The sequence below is a fragment of the Dryas octopetala genome, chromosome 2, assembly GCF_963921425.1.
Source record: "Dryas octopetala chromosome 2, drDryOcto1.1, whole genome shotgun sequence".
Classification (NCBI taxonomy): domain Eukaryota; kingdom Viridiplantae; phylum Streptophyta; class Magnoliopsida; order Rosales; family Rosaceae; genus Dryas; species Dryas octopetala.
The window spans coordinates 18,086,930-18,107,101 of NC_141367.1; the positions used below are offsets into that span (position 1 = coordinate 18,086,930).

Below are 20,172 nucleotides of genomic sequence, written 5' to 3' on the forward strand. Positions count from 1 at the left end.
TTGGCCAAAACAATGAGTTTAAGGTGATTGTGATCATGAGTACTCCCACAATAACTCCTTTTAATACACGTCTTACAGATGATGGGATTACCAAAATACCCCCATCCACATGTTGTTGGACTTGCATGTATTTTTTACAAGAAAAAAAGCCCTAGTCCCATATATAGAGCTGCAGCACATGCATTACGTACATGATGACATCTTGCAATCCACCTATATAAAATAATGGCATAAATTCAATTTAGACACATAACTATATATACTATTTCAACAGGGTCCACGAACTTTCAAATATTTCAAATATGCACCTGATTTATTATATAAATTGAAAAATGAAATTTCGTCCATCAATTTATTGAGAGATCAATTAAATGTCAGCTTGGCTTTTGCTAACAGGGATTAATTGGCGACGTGGCACTAACTCAGCATACATTTCCCGCCAAATGAGCAACACATGTCCACTTGACACGGGTCCACACACCCATCACCTCTTTCCCGCTCGTCGAACGCTCTCCTGACCATTTAGTCTCCAAAAAACATCACGTTTCCCCCAAATTCAAATATAAATCTCTCACTTGTGTTCAACGAGCGAGAAAGAGATGATGACTTTGTGGACCCATGTCAGGGGTTAGGTGGACCTGTGTCGCTCATTTGGTGGGAAATGAGCGACACGGGTCCACCTAACCCCTGGCACGGGCCCACAAACTCTCACTCTCTCTATTATTAGTAAATTGTTGGCCCGTGTCGCTCATTTGGCGGGAAATGTTTGCTGAGATAGCGCCACGTAGTCAAGTAATCCCGGTCAGCAAAAGCCAAGCTGTCATTTAACTGATCTCTCAACGAATCAATGGACATAAATTCTTTTTTCAATTTAGATAATAGATCGGGTGTATATTTGAAATATTTTAAAGTTCATGGACCCCGTTAAAATAGTTTATATAGTTATGTGTCTAAATTGAATTTATGCCTAAAATAATTAACCATCCCCTTCCCCACGAGGACCCAAGTTTGATTTGGCATGGTATTTGTAAAGTTTGGTATGAAAGGAGAATTTGATAATCGTATTGATACAAGGGATGTACATATAAAGAGATTACAAAGCTAAGGTACCAAGCCTAGATCCACGTTTAGTGGAGAAAGTCAAGCTAATCCTACTATACAATATTAATTACATAGATTGTCTTATAGAACACTGAATGTTATAGATGGAAAGTATTCTTGGTCAATACTCCCCCTCAAGTGGGAGCATGAATGTCAATGATGCCTAACTTGTCTTTGAAATGAAGAAATTGCTCTTTGCCTGGAGCCTTGGTAAACACATCGACAATTTGATCTCGAGAAGGAACAAAGGCTGTTTGGATCAAGCCACTTTGAAGCTTTTCACGAACCACATGGCAATTTATCTCTATGTGCTTGGTTCTTTCATGAAAAACAGGATTAGCTGCAATGTGTATAGCGGCTTGGTTGTCACAATAAAGAGTGCTTGCTGCTGCATGTGCAATGTTTAAATCAATTAACAAATATTTGAGCCATTGAAGCTCACAAGTTGTTGCAGCCATGGCTCTATATTCTGCCTCAACGGATGAACGAGAGACCACCTTTTGTTTCTTGGATTTCCAAGATATTGGACTAGCTCCCAAAAATATGCAGTCGCCCGTTGTTGAGCGACGTGTGTCTGGACAGCGTCCCCAATCTGAATCACTATAGGCCTTGAGATGTAACTAATTACAAGAGGGCAGAAGAATGCCTTGTCCTGGGGTGCCTTTCAAATAATGAACCAATCTGAGAGCAGCATCCATATGCGGCTTGCGAGGCTCATGCATAAATTGACTAAGGTTGTTGACAAAATACACAATGTCTGGGCGTGTAACTGTCAAATATATCAGACGTCCTATGAGGCGACAATAAGATGCCGGATTATGTAACAAATCCCCAGATGTTTGATTAAGTTTGAGGTCTTGTTCTATTGGAAAAGAGATTGGTTTGGCACCACTTAAACCTGTGTCTTGTAGGATATCAACATCTGTACCTGTGATGATAATATCATCTACATAAACCAAAACAAAGATGGATGAAGCACCCTTATGCTGGTAAAACAAAGAGTAGTCAGCTTGTGATTGTAGAAAGCCAGCATCACGCAAAGCATGAGTAAATTTAAAAAACCAATTACGTGAAGCCTGTTTGAATCCATATAATGATTTATTCAAACGGCATACCATATTAGTTTCCCCATTAGCGGTATATCCAGGAGGAAGAGACATATAAACCTCCTCATGAAGGTCGCCATGCAAAAAGGCATTATGGACATCCAATTGATGGAGAAACCAGCCTTGAGCAGAGGCCACAGTGAGTAAAACTCTTACAGTGACTAACTTAGCCACAGGGGAAAAAGTCTCCTTGTAATCAATTCCCTCCATTTGAGTGTAACCCTTGGCCACAAGGCGAGCCTTATAGCGTTCAATGGTGCCATCAGCATGCCTCTTGATTTTGTATACCCATTTGCACCCAATAGGCTTTTTGTGTGCTGGTAAAGGCATGACTGTCCATGTATTGTTGTTCTCCAAAGCTAATAGTTCAGCCTGCATAGCCTCACGCCACTTTGGGTTTACATGAGCTTGAGAAAAGGAACTAGGCTCAACGTCAGAAGAAAGGGAAGCAAGAAATGCAGTGTGTTTAGGGGAAAAATGATGATAAGAAAGATAATGACAAAGAGGATAGCGTGTACCTTTCATTCGCTGAAGAGAAGAAGAGAGATTGGCATGAGCTTGAGAACAGTGGTAATCAGCTAAATATGGTGGAGGACAACGGTGACGTGGTGACAAGGACTGTTCTTCTTGGAAGGGCGAGGAAGAAGGAGGTGGGCTGTGTGGAGGGGAAGTGGTTGTGGCAGGTGACTCAAGTGATTGGGGCAAGGAAGGTTGTGTGGCAATGGGAGATGAAGGTGGTGTGGCGGCAAGCTATGTGGTCATATGGTCGACTGTGGGAAGAGAACTCGAAGAGGATGTGGGTAGAGGTGGTGTAAAAGAGATATCTGGGACTGGTTGGGGAAGGACATGAGTGGAATTGGTGGGTGAGTGAGGGCGATAAGGAAACAATTCCTCATAAAATGTGACATCCCGACTTGTGTAAATGGTTTTGGTCTCTAAATCAAATATTTTGTAGGCCTTTTGTGCATGTGGGTAACCAATGAAAATGCTAGGTTTTGCCTGTTTGTCAAATTTATGTAATTTGTGTAAAACATTATGACCATAGCATAGACAACCAAAAATGCGTAAACAATCATAGGAAGGTGTGGCATGAAAAAGGACTTCATAAGGTGTTTTCCCGTGCAAAATCTTTGTAGGTAGGTGATTAATCAAGTAGGCAGCTATCAAAATGCACTCACCCCAAAAATCAAGTGGTAAATTAGACTGAAAACGGAGAGACCGGGCTACATTAAGAAGGTGGCGATGTTTACGTTCCACAACGCCATTTTGTTGTGGTGTACCCATACAATTGTGTTGGTGAATAACTCCAAGGGAGGAAAAATAGTTGTTCATATCATTGTTAAAAAATTCAAGGCCATTGTCTGTGCGTATGGTTTTGATGGAACAATTGAATTGATCTTTTACCAAAGCAAAAAAATGTTTAAGATAAGTACTAACATCAGATTTAAAACGCATGAGCTAAACCCAAGTAGTTCGTGAAAAATCATCTACAATGGTAAGAAAATATTTGGAGCCAGTAATAGTAGATATAGAAAATGGTCCCCAGACATCACAGTGCATGAGATCAAAACCATGTTTAGATGAAATTGTGTTTATTGGAAAAGATAGCCTAGTATACTTTGCTAAAGGACAAACAGTACAAACACTCTTGGGGGAAGAAGATCTGAATTGCTGGAAATTTGGAAGATGACGCTAAAGAGAGGGTAATGGATGGCCTAGGCACCAATGCCAAACTTCAAAAGATGAAGATTGCACTGCGGAAGCAATTGGTATGACATCAGACTCCAAATAGTAGAGACCACCATGTTCTCTACCCTTGCCAATCTTCTTCCTCGTATCCAGGTCCTGAAAAATACAATGGTGATCGAGGATAAAAAGTGAGAGAGCAATTTAAATTCTTTGTGAGTTGATGCACGGAGAGAAGATTCAAGTTAAATTCTGGAACAAGCAGAACATTGCTCAAATGAAGATTGGGTGTTGGGGAGGCAGTCCCAACGTGAGAGATGGCAGCGGTTTGGCCAGTAGGTAGCTTTATAGGTGTGGTAGTGACCACCTCTTTAGAAGTGAGCAAATGAGAATTAGAAACCATATGATCAGTGGCTCCAGAGTCAATTATCCAAGATTTAGAAAGGGAAGTGTAACCACAAGTTTTACCTACAAAATTTGCCAAGGGAGTGGTAGGATTACCAGATGGGATCAAGGCAAGCAATTGTTGGCATTGCTCCACTGTAAATGGCAGACTTGGTGTGCTTGAAACATTGGTGGATGTAGCTGCATTAGCAAAAGGCTGATTTTGCTGATTCCTTGTGAAGGAACGTGAGGATGAAGAACCTTGGCGTGAGGAGGAAAAGCCTTGGCTACAGTAGCCTTGATGGCCTTAGCGATCTTGGCGATTGGGATTTTTATTGCAGCGAGAAGCAGTGTGTCCTTTCTGACCACAAAAATCACATTGATACAATAGCTTATTTTTCTTGTGACAACGGGATTCACTGTGGTCATTTTTGTCGCATAAGTCACAATGATATTGTGGCTTAGATGTAGATAAAGAGTGAGATGCAGCTATGGCGGATTGATCAATCACTTGTGTAGGAATATGATACAAAGAACGTTGCCTCTCATCTTGCAGCAAAAGAGCTTGCGCTTTGTTTATAGACGAAAGAGGATCCATGAGAAGGATATTGCTGCGTACTGGGGCATAAGATTCATTTAAACCTGCTAGGAACTGCATAAGACGCTCCTCTTGAAGTAGATCATTCCTTGTCTTGGTTGCACCACAAGAACAAGGGCTAACGGTGATGTAGGATGATAACTCATCCCAATAACTCTTAAGAACAGTATAATATGAGGCAATAGAAGAATTATCTTGCCTGTGATTGGTGATGGCCCGATGAATCTCAAAAATGAGTGGTGCATTCTTTTGAGAAAAACGATCCTTGAGGTCATTCCACACTTCGAGGGCTGTCTCTGTATAGATGACAGAGTTGGAGATTTCAGAGGAAAGGTTGTTCACAATCCAAGAAAGAATCATACTGTTGCAACGCATCCATTGAGACAGATCATACGACGAAGTTTCTAGTCATGGAATAGAACCAGTGATGAACCCGAGCTTGTTCTTGGCTTCGAGAGCCATACGCATGGCCCTACTCCAGGTGGGGTAGTTATCGCCAAGTAAAGGTTGTGACACCAAGACTGCACCCGCATTATCCGAATGATGCAGAAAGTAGGGTGAAGATATGTCATACTCTGTGTTACTGATGGCAGAGGTTTTTTCAGAATTTTTGAGTTTCGAGTCTTTCTTTGATGGCTCTTCCTGACTGTTTGTCATGGTGGAAGGAATGGTGGAAAAAGATGAACAATGAGGGAAAGGATCAAAATTGCTCTGATACCATGTAAAGTTTGGTATGAAAGGAGAATTTGATAATCGTATTGATACAGGGATGTACATATAAAGAGATTACAAAGCTTAGGTACCAAGCCTAAATCCATGTTTAGTGGAGAAAGTCAAGCTAATCCTACTATACAATATTAATTACATACATTGTCTTATACAAGACTGAATGTTATAGATGGAAAGTATTCTTGGTCAATAGTATTATTTAATGTGAATAATGCTACACCTATAGATACTTATAGAGCTAGACTTGGCATACGTATGCCATAAGATTAATTCCGCATGATTTTTCATCTAGGGTCCATTAACTATGGGAAATTTTGTGAAATAACCCTTTTCAATATCAAACTTACTTTTTTGACCCTTAGCTCCAAACTTAATCCTTTTTTATTCTTTTGCCTATTTTTCGAACAAAAATACCCTTGATATACACACTCCTCTTTCACTTCAGAATTTTTCTCACCTCCCTTCTCCTCCCTTCTCTCTTCCCTACTTATCTTCTTTCTAGAATATCATGGACACCATATCAGATCTGGTATGGATATCAAATTGGGAATTAAACACCACTCCACCGCCATCCGGCCTCCTCCCTTGCCCACCCCATCTCTCTCCTTTCTCCACCGCTGACGGACCCATTGGCTGACTAGCCACACCAATCCACTGACAACAAGTTTTTTATTCTGTATAAAAAAAATTGATGAAAATAAAATGGACATCGACATTAAAGGTTAAAAGTGGAGATCTGAGTTTTATAGATGATGGGGAAAAGCTTAATGAAATAACTTTTTTGCTTTGAGAGTTTCATTTTGATAGGTTTGGAGATCTGAATTTTTTGTTCATGTTAATTTATCTTCAAAACTCGGCATCAATGGAACCTAAATTCATATATGAAATTTCAATGGTCGACTAATAGTTGACAAATAGTCGCCACATTTGATGTGCTACAACCACTTTAGATGGTGCTGCAACTAGTTCATCATGTTCATCTTCTCCCATTTGTCGGCCATTTGTCGACTATGTGTCGACAATCAAAATTTCAAATCTAGAATAACAAACTCATGTCAAAATTTTAAATCTAGAACAACAAACCCAAATCAAAATTTCAAATCTGAAACAACAAACCCATGTTGGAATTTTATATTTGGATATTTATTTATTATCTAACAACAAACCCACTTTTCCAAATCAATTTTTCCATTCATTATATACAAAGAGCAACTGTCCACATAAAGCATAGAAGAAGATTTTTTGCAAGCTACAAGGTCCAAGGTCCAAGCTAGGTTGCTAGTCTCCGACTTAGATCGAGTCCGGCGAGGTTTCCGACCTCTATTTGTGCTCCGGCTACTATTGTGTTGCACTGAGAGAGAGAGAGAGAGAGAGAAGGGAGGATAAAGGATGAGAATGGGTTAGGGAAAAAGAAGGGAGGTAAGGAAAATTCTAAAGTGAAAGAGGATGGTGTATATCAAGGGTATTTTTGTTGTCCAAAAATAGGCAAAATAGTCAAAAAAGTAAGTTTGGTATTAAAAGGGTTATTTCACAAGAGGGCTGCTATTTACACACCTTTTTTTTTTTCTTTTTGCACACCATTTCCTCACTTTTTCTTACTTAACACCCCCATACTCCTCCCACAATTAAAATTCTCAGATACACACTCCTCTCAATTACCAAAATACCCCAACTTAATTAATCTTACCAAATTTCTCTTACACACCCCCACCCAATCCATTCAAACAATACACACCCCACCCAACCAATTCAGACAACACACACCCCACCCTCACCCCTCCCCTTTTTACCCCGACCACCTCTCTCTCCTCCCCTCCCCTCCCTTTCCCTCTCTCTTTCTCTCTCCTTCCTTCTCTCATCTCTCCCTTTCTCTGTCTCTATCTCTGTCCAGATCCGGCAACCACCCTACCCCTCCCTTCCCTCTCTCATCTCTCCTCTCTCCCTTTCTCTGTCTTTGTCCAACTCCAGCGACCACCCCACCCCCTCCCTTTCCTTTTCCCTCTCTCATTTCTCCATTTCTCTATCTTTATCCAGCTCCAGCGACCATCCTACCTCCTCTCTCACTACACCCCAGCTTTGGCAACCAACCCACTCAAATTTTTCTCTTCATTCGGCAATCAGCTGCCGAACATGACTGAAAGTGTTCGGCGCTGTACTTCCGAATGGTTTCACACTTGTTCAACACTATACTTCCGAACTGTTTCCTTGATGTTCGGTACTGCACTTCTGAACAGCTGCAAATTTTTTTAAGGTTTTGGCTGTTTTCTTGGGCGAGAGGAGAGAGAAGGGCGGCGGCAGCTCGGCTTGGGCGGGGCGATCTCCGATCTTGAAGCTAGACAGAGAAAGGGAGAGAGGAGAGAAGGAATGAGAGAGACAGTGGCAGGGGCGGTGTGTCGCGAGGGGAGGGGAAGAAGAAAGGGGTGGCGGGGGGAGGAAGGAGGATGGGTGGGTCGGGCTTGGCTGGATTGGTGGGTTTGGGAGGGCGCAGGGGAAAGGGAAAAAGGAGGAGGGGATGTGTTCGTAGAGAAAGGCAGAAAGGGAGAGAGGAGAGAGGGAGAGAGAGAGAGAGAGAGAGAGAGAGAGAGAGAGAGAGGGGGTGTGTGTCTTTTCACTTTGTTTTTTTTTTTTTTTTAAAAAGGGTGTGCAAAAAGAAAAAAAAAGTATAAATAGCAGCCCTCTTTTTACAAAATTACCCATTAACTATAAGTGATAGGTTCAAACATTCCCCTGCATACAAAAATAGAGATTGTCTTTCTAACTAAAGGCCCTGAGACTTAGCTAGTGGTTGAAAATTTTTTGAGGGAGTGGTTAACCGACATCGGTGATGTGGGTGATGTGGTCGGTGTGAGGGGAAGCGGATTGGGGCTAAAGAGGGTTGTGGGTGAAGGGCTGGGCTAGGTTGGAACTTTTTGTTCTTAATTTCGTTTCAATTTTTCTAATTCTTTTAATTGTATAATTAAAACAAATTTTAAGACGTGCATATATATATATATATATATATATATATACTAAACCCTAAATAAGTTTAGGTGTCCATATAAGAGCAACAAGGCCTTTGAGTATTTGCATGACTTTAAATTAGGGGATTCTAAAGAAACCCCACATTCCACTTTTCCCACCCCATATCTAATTTTTTTTCTTAGATCTTCTATTTTAACCCTTTAATTAAATTTATAAAAGCTAACAAATTTTAAAATTTGAAATTAAATAATAATTAAAAAAACTCCAACAACCTTTCTCATGCTTGAACTGTTTTTTTCTAAACTTATGCTTCCCAATTTATGTGGCATCGAGGAGGAAGGGAGGGTGTTTGTATATGAGTTATTAGTTTTTTTTTTATTATTTTTTTTATGATTGAGTTTAAAGTTGGAATGTTTAGTGGAAAAAATGTGAGTAGGGTGGGAAAAAAAATTGTGGGATTTTTTTTAGGATAAATATTATTTGGGCAGTTTGGTGTTGTATGACCTGGCCGGCTTTTCATCTTTTATCTATTAGGCTTGCATGGGCATTGCTGTGATTTGGGCCTTGATGACTGGTTGAGTTAGTTGGGCCTCCTAATTATTTTGGACATTACCATTTAATAACTAATAAATAATTCGTCAGAAGACAATAACAGTACATATCTCATATAAATTTTAAGTAAATATATCACTTTGGAAATATAAAAAATACAAAACTCTAAACTAAAAATAATCAATACTATTGTAAAGCTATTAGGAGAATTTTGATGTTATAGGCTTCATTGAAATTGGGCCTTGCATGGGCATTGCTATGATTTGGGCCTCCTAATTATTTTGGATATTAACATTTAACAACTAATAAATAATTCTTCAGAAGATAATAACAATGCAACCTCATAAAATCCACAAAGTAAACCTCTAAATTCAGAATAATCTATACTATTATAAAGTCAGAGTTATGGTATTACAAGCTTCACTATAATTGAATTGCCTATAATAACATTTGTTAGACAAAACAATCTAATCAAATGAGGGTAAAATTGTAAAATAAAATAAGTAAAACAATATTAAGAAATTAAGAAAATCTCGCCCACTACCTTTGGAATGTTTCAAAGGTGGAGAAAGTGAAGAGTTATAAAACTAGACAAAGAAATATATTAAAAAAATGATAAATCAATAATATTAATATATGTGTAATCAAAAAGCTCATTATTAGCACGTGCTAAAAGATAGTTAAATAATGCTCATGGACCTTAACTTAATTCGCATGGTAGTTGTTGGGTAGCTCAGTTGAAATGGACCGTAAAATTACACACAATGCACTCAAGTTCGATCCCACTCTTTCAAAAAAAAAAATAATAATAAAAATAAAACTTAATTTGCATGGGTGAAGACTGACGATCGACTAGATCTTACATACATGAATGGCCTTGCTTTGCGACCAGTTGAATATTGTACTGATTACATACCTTTATTAAAGGATACCTTGTTCTTCCTAGAGAACTAAGAACCAGAACAAACTGGCTCATTTGTCTGTGCACTTACAGAATTATTGCCTATAATAATATAATTTGTGTCGTACATTTCAACATATTCTAAAAGGTAATAGTACATGGTTGCGATATGCTCCAAGTGCCCATATGGGAAAGATATTTCTGTAGGCAGCGTAAGTGATCATACAGTTCTTGTTAAAGACCCCCATGATTTCCTACACACCAAAAAAGTTGCAGTAATAATGATTATTATATCTGAATGTGTGGTCCTGATTCGTAGTCTCGTAACATAACAATTCTGATAGTCATATTTGATAAAAGATCATTTCTCGTATAATGTGTGTATATGTTTATACCTGTTGAGGAAAATCTCCATCTTCCATTTGATAATTGATCAAAACCTTTGCTGCACGATGTAACGGGGTTGGATCTCTCTGACCCTATTAGCCCATTGCAATGGTAGCCAAAAAAAAAACACAAATTTAGAGCTTATAAAGCTTAGAGAATGTGTGCTTTCATAAGAACATGAAGCTTAGAGAATGTGACATACCTGCGCAGCTTCAATAAGACCTAACATAGCCCATGCCGTATTTACTGTATGTGCTCTGTTTCCTTCCAGATTTGTGTACACCTGCTCACTCGTTTAAAAGAATTATGATTAGAAATACAGAGAACGATTCTAAAACAGACGTCCGGATTTCAAAATAATTCCAGATTCTGGACGTCCCTTTTAGAAGTTATAGCATATAAAAAATATATATGTGTGTGTGTGTGTGTGTGTGTGCACCCCCGGCCCACAAGTGAGACAGCAACATTTTGCTTCTCTTTGACTTGAATCTTAACTTTCTCTAAATTTTCCCTAGAAAACTTGTATAAGTGATTGAGAGTGGATCTTGAGTTTTCTTAAGAGGAATAATCAAACTAAACAGAAAAGCTCAAAACCCCAATAAATTAATCCAAGGCTAGCTAGCTCAATAATCTCAACTTTGATAGAAAAATTATGTGTTTCAATAATTTGTAGAGGAAAAGGCGAAAATGAGTTGTTGATCATTACCTTGTCTTGGCATGAGAGGTAGCTCTCTCCCCAACCACCACAGACAAGCTGTTTAGATAGCAAGAAATCACATGCTCTTCTAATGCTATAGCTAGTTTGGTAGGTCTTTCCACTAGCCACCAGCCCCTTTATTCCAAACCATGTTGCATAGGTGTAGCAGACTCCCCAACATCCATACCTAATTGGAAAATTGTATGATTATGCATTTGGATTGCAGAGGCTGTGTTTCATACATGAGATTCCATTTGGAAAGTAATGAATTTGTGGAAAGAGAAACAAGTTAAATTAATGTACCATGAGCCATCAGGTTGTTGTATGCTCTCAATGAATTTAGCTGCCTTGGCAAGACATGCTTCTATTTCCTTCTTTCTGTGTCCTGGATACAGTTTCATGAATGATTTAAGGCTTTGCATCACTGCTGCAGTGCATTCCACATACCTGCATATATCAAGGTTCTATTGTTACGCCCAAACAATGAAGGAAAATAAAACTCAAAGTTCATAACATGAAGCATTTCCACGAATTCATATAGGGAGTAATGTTCTCTTCCTAGATATCTGACATGCTATGTTGTCAGACTTCTAAACCCCACACTCAATCAAGATTTCACTTGATCAGTAGTTCAAATCGATAATTTGACGACATAACATGTCAGACTGTTTGACAAGAGAAAATTTGTCTTCATATAGCTAGGAATGCGATTAAAATAGAAAATCATAACAGTTAATGCAACTTAATGTGTGTAATTAGAACTGTATATAGGAATTCATCTTACGGATAATCAATGACGATATCTCCAAACAATTCAGCTGGATTGATCATCTGACATAAAAATAAGGTGTGTTAGAAAGATCTATAAAAACTCTCAGTGAGTGTGTTTTAATAGCATATATTTAAGAGGACTTTGATGCTTTACCTCTAACCAAGGATAGGATCTTGTGAGCTCAAACGAAGCAAATCCTCCATTGCTATTCTGTAATGTGAAGGAGCAAATACAGATGGCAATGTAATTTTATTTCTTAGAGAAAACACACACAAAATAATTAACTCAAATTAAAGTTTTTCTTTACAATTAAATGGTCAATAGCTGAAAACTATAATCTAGAAACTCAAAATTAGGATTGTGTTTGCATAAAGACCCATCAACAAAGTATTGCTTAAATAATTCACTTCAAATGAAGCCAAGATATTAGATAGTGTACCTGCATGGCCAAAAGAGCATCGACAGAATCATATAGTCGATCTACTGGCAATGGTTCTCCAGCAATGTCAGATGGCAAACGGGATAATGCTAGTGCAGACTGTAATGAGATGATATACAGCACAATTGTGTAAGTTACTAGAACATTAGATGATAATGAGGTCCCAATTAAGAATGGCCTAGCTAGCTTTCATTATACATGTGTATATACAAAGCACGCTTGCTTTGTACGCACACGTATAGTCAGAGGGAAATGTTCTCTTAGACAATTCGACATAGTTTGTTGATTCTTGTCTAAATTGTTAATATGGACTACACATTTATTCAAAAATCTGCCTAATCAATTATCCACATTTACAATCTGACAATATAGACATCTTATATTGTCGGACTGTTTGGCAAAGAACATTTCCCTAGAGAGAGTCTTCAATGGGGCATGCCCCAATGGGACATCTCTCACATGAGGTGGGGCTCACATGATTGTGGGTCCCATCTCATGTGAGAGATGCCCCATTAGGGCATGCCCCATACAAGATTTAGTCTATTTCCCTATATAAGCATCCTCTTCTTTTTAGAAGGATGAGCCAAAAGGGTTAATTAATACCTTCAAACCTTCTGCACTACAATCCGACACAAGCCAAGCCTGGTCTTGAGTGGAGAAGGGCCATCCACCCTTGGAAATTTGACGAAACCATTTAACATTGTCAGGGCAATCTTCCCTAATCTTCAATCCAAAACCAAGTCCAAATTACAAAGTTAGGAATTAATACAGTTGTACTCCAGAAAGTGGCCAATATTGTGGTTAATTATTTTTTTAGTTGAATTATTACCTGTGTGTTTTTGATGAATTCATGGGCCTTCTTTAGCATGGAACCATATTCATCAGGAAGGTTGGTTGCAATGATTGCTTGAATAGCAAAAGTTGTATCCCAAAGTTGAGACCCATTATATCCCTATATCACCAATTCGAATGATTACACAATTAAACATTATATTGTATATCAACCCAAACTTCAGTCATACACAATAAAGAAGAAAAGTTAATTAATTTCTTAGAAAAAACTAACACTCCCCTGTATAACCAAACCTAGCTAGCTAGTAGGAAATGCAATAGAAGTAAAGTTTCACATTGGGAAATTATAAATCATTGTGATGGAAGCCGACCTGCATTTTCATTCCATCTTCAGCAACCCAAAGGTAGTCTTTGATTCTTGCGAGGTGGCACTTATATGCCTCTGAATTTGGGTCCTCCACCCAACAACAAAGCATGTTTAGTACCTGTTTTCATAGGGAATATATATGTTGCTGTAAGTATGTAACTACTAAACAGAGCAGTCATTCGTTTATGTAAGAGATCTGGTCGGTAAATATGGAATAAAATAGTGTATTAGCACTTCTATCCAGCTTCTAAAATTCCATATTGCAAACATATTAAACAAAAATAAAATATTTAATAGTGTCAGAGGCTAAGTAAGTAGTTCTAATAGCATTACTCTTGAAAAATCATGCTTTTTAAATACTCAATCAAATGAATTGCACCTTTTATTAACGGGTGGGAAAGAGTGAACCCATCACAATATAAAAATTAAAAATATATTTATATGTCATACGTGTTTGTACCATAAAATTTCTCACCTTATTGACAGGTCCAAGGCATATATAGCGAGTTTGTTCATCCTCATAGTGTATATGCTGCATGACAAGGTCAAGAGCCTTTTTCCTTAGCTTAGAGAAGGGCCATCTCTTCAGAAGAGGCTCTCCAAACTTGTTAAGACAGTCCCACAGTATGTCCTGTAACAGGGGATGAGGGAAATACAAGTCTTCCTGCAATACATACATGTACACCACCACCAATTCCCAAATTAGCATGTACATGGACATCGATTATATGTTCTACATAGACATTGAGCATAATGTATTGGATAATGGCCCAAATTCCGTGGGCCGTTATATATCAATCTTAATTATTAATTGCTTGAATCTTTGTATGATTGTAATGTCAAATTAAAAGTTTAACAATGTAACAAGTCAGATATGTAATAAAAAATAATATCTTATTTGTTTAGGTTTATAAAAGTGAGAAATTAAAAGTTTGCCAGTTAGGAAAAATCTTGATATTTAAATACAATTCTTAAATTTGACGGGTTCATTTGTTCACTACTCATTGGATTATAAGGTCTGACAACTAAGATTGTTGGTCTAAAGGACAATCAACCAAGTAAGTTGAGTTGAGGGCCAAAATTCAAATAAGGGCCAATTCAGTACATCTAAAGAAAAAATCAGTGCATCTGTAAAAAAAACTCAATGCATTTGTAAAAATACAACAAACGTATTTACGAAATCAGTGCATTTGCGCAAAAGAACAATACATTTGTAAAAATAAAATAAGTACATCTGTAAAAAAGCCAATGCATCTGTAAAAATATAAATACATTTGTAAAAAATTTAGAAATTATCCTTTACACCAAGTTTATTAATGGTTTGATACTAGGATATAATTTACTAAATATAATTTTCATTATTGATAAATTTATTTGTATATATGTCATACATTGTCCGTAGTTAGAGGTGAAATGAATATAATACCTTGGCACATTGATTTCTGGCTCGATTCCAATCAACCTGGTGATATGGTGTTGTGTATAGCTCTCGCCTAATGGACAAAACGGTGGCGTTCATGGGACCCACAAACCTCTTCCCGAATAAATACGACATGGGTAAATATACCATACGACAGTGGCACCACATTCGTCCTGCATTATCATTATGGATTGATCATCAGCAATCTAAATGGGATGGTCCTCATCCTCCTTTCAGAAGTAAATAAGTAATAGTAAAAGAAAACCAATAATATTAGAAATACCAACAATTATTATAATTTATAGTGACTAACTAATGTGGCAGGTAATACATTTTATATTGTCGATAAATGTGGCCGAGAGTTGGCCCAAAAATGAATAAGTGAAAAACTATCAAATCTTAACATAAGTAATAAGGGTGGGTAAGATAAGAGTTAGCATTAGATTAGATCCAGCATTCAATTTCCTCTAATGTAAAGAAAAATAGAAAAATTGATTTGCCAATTTTTTCTTTTTTACCAAATCAATCAGTTAAATTAAATTTATAAAATTGAGATAATAGTTTGTATCTCTAGTATTATTATTTAAAACATAAATAAAAGATCATCACAAAAGGATCGATTTGCATATATAGGAGTATATTTCAACTTTGAGTTCTATTATGAATATTTATGTTGATGATATATATTTGTCGACCACACTATGTCTTGTTATATTAATTATTAAGACCAAGTGTTATAGTGTGACTCTAATGTGGTAGATGACATATAATATATCTTGTTATAATTATATAATCCATCTAGATATTTTATTATATATAATATAGTACAGTAAAACCCCTCTAAATGAATGTTCGATAAATTAATAACCTCGGTTAAATAATAAAATCTTTTTGTCCTAACTCAGGCCAGTGTACTAAAATAATAACCTCGCTAAATGCATAAGATAATAATTTTTCTTAAAATCCTTTATGGTCCAGGGAATATATAAATTAATAATTGATAAAATACATAAAAGAAATAACACATAAAAATTCATAATATATATTAAGAAACTTTTTACTTAACAACTTATATTTTCTCAATTAAACTATTTTTCAAAATATGCTTCTTAAGTCGTTTGTCTTTTCTTTGTACCTAAATCGAATTAAACGTCATCCTTAATTTTTTGCAATGCATACACCACATTTGGTATATTTTTTTCATTTTGAAAACACTTGATTTTCTAGTTCTTAACTTATCTCAAAAATGTATGTATATGTATTTATCTTGAATACACTTGATCTTCTAGTTCATAATCCATGTAGTAATCCATATATGTATATACTTATTTTGAAATCACTTGATTTTCTAGTTCTTAACGTTCATTTAAAAGTTTGAAGTCATATATGTATCTTTGTTTTTTTTTTTATTAGATACATGTATTTTTGTCCAAAAAAAAAATAATACATGAACAAAAAAAAAAAAAACTTTTTGTAAATTAATAAATATTCATTTATCGATATATAAATAACCTCTCTAAAATAATAATTTTTCTTGATTCCCATAGTATTAATTTATAGGGGTTTTACTGTATTTTTCTTGATTCCCATAGCTTATTAGAGGCTGACTGTATTTTCTTGACTAAGCGATCTATCCATGTAGCCCTCATTGTAGATTCATCTTTGGATATATATATATATCAACACTATATCTATATCAGTTTAGTTGAGATCCAAAATTTTGTTTTTTTTTGTTTTTTTTTTTTAAGCTTTTGGTTTTTATAGCATTACTAGTCGAAGGTATATATAGAGAAGGAGAGGAAGAAGAACCTGGATGTACAGGAAGAAAGTAAGGAAGAAGCCATAATTCTGGAACCAGTGGATTGTTGCCACTCCAGTCATATACACCCAGTACCTATATATAAAATTTTACAGTAAGTATACACATGGTCCAAAAACATAAACAGATAAATGGTAATTATTTTCACACAAAAAACACATCATTTTGTTGTTCTTTTTTTTTTTTTTTTTGTCGATTTTTTCTCCCTCCCCTAAAACCTTTTCCACTAAATTTTCCAATTTACTAACATGGGGATATATCCAACAAAACCTTCATTAATTTAATTACCAATGCAGTTGCATATATACGTACTGTAATTAATATTATAGAATCTATAAACAACAAAAGCATGCAATATATTAATGGGGAACACACTTACTGAAAGCCACATCTTGCCCCATGATGGGATATGGGTGATCCCTCCACGCTCAAGAATCCACTTTCTTGCCTTCTCCATGGCTCCATCTCCACCGTCCATTTCCTCTCCCAGCAATCTCAGACTCACATACGACAGAGCAGTGCAGAACATTATGCTCGGCCCTTCTATATGCAATCCCCAACCTCCATCTCTATTCTGCATCAATCAATCAATCCAGCTAAACTTAAATATTAATTCAAGCAAAGAAAAATTTTAATATTGCAAGAACACTCTTCTGTACAATATTTTTATTAGAATAACTGATCATGTGATCATCATATAACATTTATTACAATAATAGATTTATATAACGTGTTTCTCAAAATAACTCATAACTGTCACGTAATCAGTAATCAAAATATGTAAAATCTTAATTATTACCTGATGATTATATAGGTAGCGGCGCATCTCCTTTTGGTGCTCATGTGACAAGATATCAAGCGCCCCCATCACAGATAACCCAATCACCTACGATATTATAAATCAATCATTAATTAATTCTAATTGCATACCTGTTGTATTAGTTAAATTAACTAGCCTCTTCCATGTTTAAATCAATTGGCTTTCTTACTGCAAAAATTGAAACTATTTTGTTTGATTTTACTCTTTTTAAAATAAATTATTTTTTTTATAAAATTTTTTTCGAACTGAGTTTTTATAATCACACCAAAATCTACTACTTTATTTGTGTGTAATAATATATATAGATGCTGTATAGCCCTGTTTTATTTGGATCTTGATCTTGCATTATAACATGGTCACAGAGAGAGAGAGAGAGAGAGAGAGAGAGAGAGAGAGAGAGAGAGAGAGAGAGAGAGAGAGAGAGAGAGAGAGTGTGTGTGTGTGTGTGTACGTGTTAGTGATTTGATCACTCTCCTTTTTTTCTATTTTTCTTTTTTATTTGATTTTTATTTTAATTACAGTTTTATCCTTACAAGATATGGTTATTTTGTTCAATAAAGTGAGGTAAAATTTTTTATGAATCCCCTAGACCCGGCGTGAATTGTCTGCATTTAACCAGCCTAAAAGATTAGTCTAATGCGCGAAAACTAGCTCAGAACACCCTCGGTTACAAATAAAAAAAAATATTTAGACAATCTCATTTTTAGTAAACCCGGCCCGTAACATTAAAATCCTCATTAAAGCCTGTAACATCAATCCTCATTTTTTTTTTATAATAATAATAATAATAATATATTAGTGCATATATAAGACTGATCAAGACTCGTAACCATTCTATATATCCAGGTTTTCTTTTCTTGACCTAATTGATCTGAACATTCAATTAAATAGATGTTGATCAGAGTAATTGAATATTATTGTATCTTAATGGCCAAAAATAGTATTGTATCTTAATTAGGCATATATGCAGTACGTGTGCTTAATTACCAAGCCAGGGAGAAGAAACAAAGGGCCACCAAGATCACCAGGCCAAAAGCCATCCTCAGCCTGCAGAGTAGAGTAAAATCTCAAGGCCCTCCTCAATGTGGTTGTCGCTACTTCCTCGGTAATTTCTTCTTCACTATTCACTTTCACCTGTGGAAGCTGCACCTGGGACGGCTTCTCCCTTGCAAACTGTTAATCATATGCCCAAAAATCATGTCGATAAATATTCTTTTACTCCATAGTCCATACAAATAATATTTATGTGAAAATTACTAAAATTCTAACACTTCCACTCTAAATTAATGAAGTAATTAGAGTTTTTATTTTCTCTCTCCCTCCTTTAGCTTCTTTCATTTCCTCAAACTTCAATCTCAACCATTTACTTCATTTTTCAATTAAGAAAATATTGTTCAAAACAGATGAAGTGCGTACTCTTATTTCTCAACAAAAATCCTAGATTTTCAGAAAGGGATTGATTCCATTTGAAAAGATCTTAGATGAGATTTGAGGAAAATGCGCCATAATAGAAAAATGAGTGGATGCTCAATTTCTTTAATAATAAATTTCTTTTAAAAAAAAAATTTTGTATGTAACGGCGACAACACATGTCCATCATGCCAATATAGTAAAGTAAATTTATCTAAATTATAACAGGTAGGTGTATAATCATTAATATAATACTTTGAGATGATTAGCATTTAAAGTTTAAAATTTTGATTTTAATAATTTATACATAATATTATAATTTAAATAAATTCATAACATCACGTTAACATTTTACGTGATTTATCTTACCGTGACACCAGTAAGAATTTATTGAAAGAGAGAGTGAGAGACTGAAATATATATAAAATGATGGGAAGGGCTGGTGGTCTCTGGCTGAGGCAGCTCCCACAATGACGTAGAGTCCCAGAGAGATACTATTTTTTATATTTTTTTGGGCACCCCATGCAGAGAGATAATATGTATTTATATATGGCTAGTATAGTAGTATGTCTCACCCTCAGTAGTACTCGATAAGTAGCTAGATCGACTCAGTTATACTACTTGTTATTTAATTCTGATCCGTACGAACCTGAAGTCTCATTAAGATATCAGAGCTATGCTTATCTCGAAACCGATCGTTATGGAACTCACTGCGAGCTTCTTCCACTTGACCTCGCTCTTCAGCTGTTCCCAGATTTGGATCGAACTCCCAGTACTGCCTTCCAATGTGGTTGTTCACGCTTTTCAGCCATTCTAGTTCACTGCCTTCTGCTGAAAGCTTGAGCCTCCACATTATTGTTTGCTAGCTTAATTGGAGTTTTAGCTTCAATAACGCCTTCAACACAAAACAAAAATATGTATAAATAAACATTACAATGAAATTATACACATATTATATATATATAGAGAGGGCCCTTCCAATAAGGGATCCCTCATTTAGTGTTAAATGAGGGATCACCCTGTGTGGCCTATACGGGTCGTTTTGTGTTAATCCGAACCGTTCATTTTTTACATCTCCATTGATAGATCATCCCTGCAAAAAATCAGCCAAATCGAAAATCGTTTACCCGTTCGTTTAAACGGTCAAAGTTAAAACAAATGGACGAACAACAAATTCCTCTATAAACACTTAAACTTTAACCGCTTAATCGAACGGGTAAACGATTTCCGA

At 36.2% G+C, this 20,172-nt stretch overlaps 1 protein-coding gene across 1 annotated transcript; it reads right to left on the reverse strand.

Moving 5' to 3' along the window:
• Positions 1-10,149: 10,149 nt before the first annotated feature.
• On the reverse strand, positions 10,150-19,794 carry LOC147293654 (cycloartenol synthase 2-like). The gene is made up of 18 exons (XM_086231104.1): positions 19,591-19,794; positions 18,519-18,704; positions 17,511-17,597; positions 17,091-17,285; positions 16,702-16,786; positions 14,899-15,065; positions 13,948-14,136; positions 13,477-13,590; positions 13,143-13,265; positions 12,917-13,036; positions 12,314-12,412; positions 12,028-12,084; positions 11,887-11,933; positions 11,406-11,549; positions 11,112-11,289; positions 10,608-10,688; positions 10,414-10,497; positions 10,150-10,272 (listed from the first exon to the last, which is right to left on the reverse strand). Exons 1-18 carry the CDS (start codon positions 19,792-19,794, stop codon positions 10,150-10,152), a joined length of 2,283 nt encoding a protein of 760 aa, XP_086087230.1.
• Between the last annotated feature and the right edge of the window lie 378 nt (positions 19,795-20,172).

Bases quoted from the DNA above. Each gene is read 5' to 3' on its own strand.
- LOC147293654 (XM_086231104.1), bottom strand. From the start codon at position 19,794: ATGTGGAGGCTCAAGCTTTCAGCAGAAGGCAGTGAACTAGAATGGCTG. The intron at 14,137-14,898 runs GTATTATATTCA...TATGTATTGCAG, and splicing joins CCAGAAATCAATGTGCCAAG to GAAGACTTGTATTTCCCTCA. The intron at 13,591-13,947 runs GTGAGAAATTTT...CTATGAAAACAG, and splicing joins GCCTTGGACCTGTCAATAAG to GTACTAAACATGCTTTGTTG.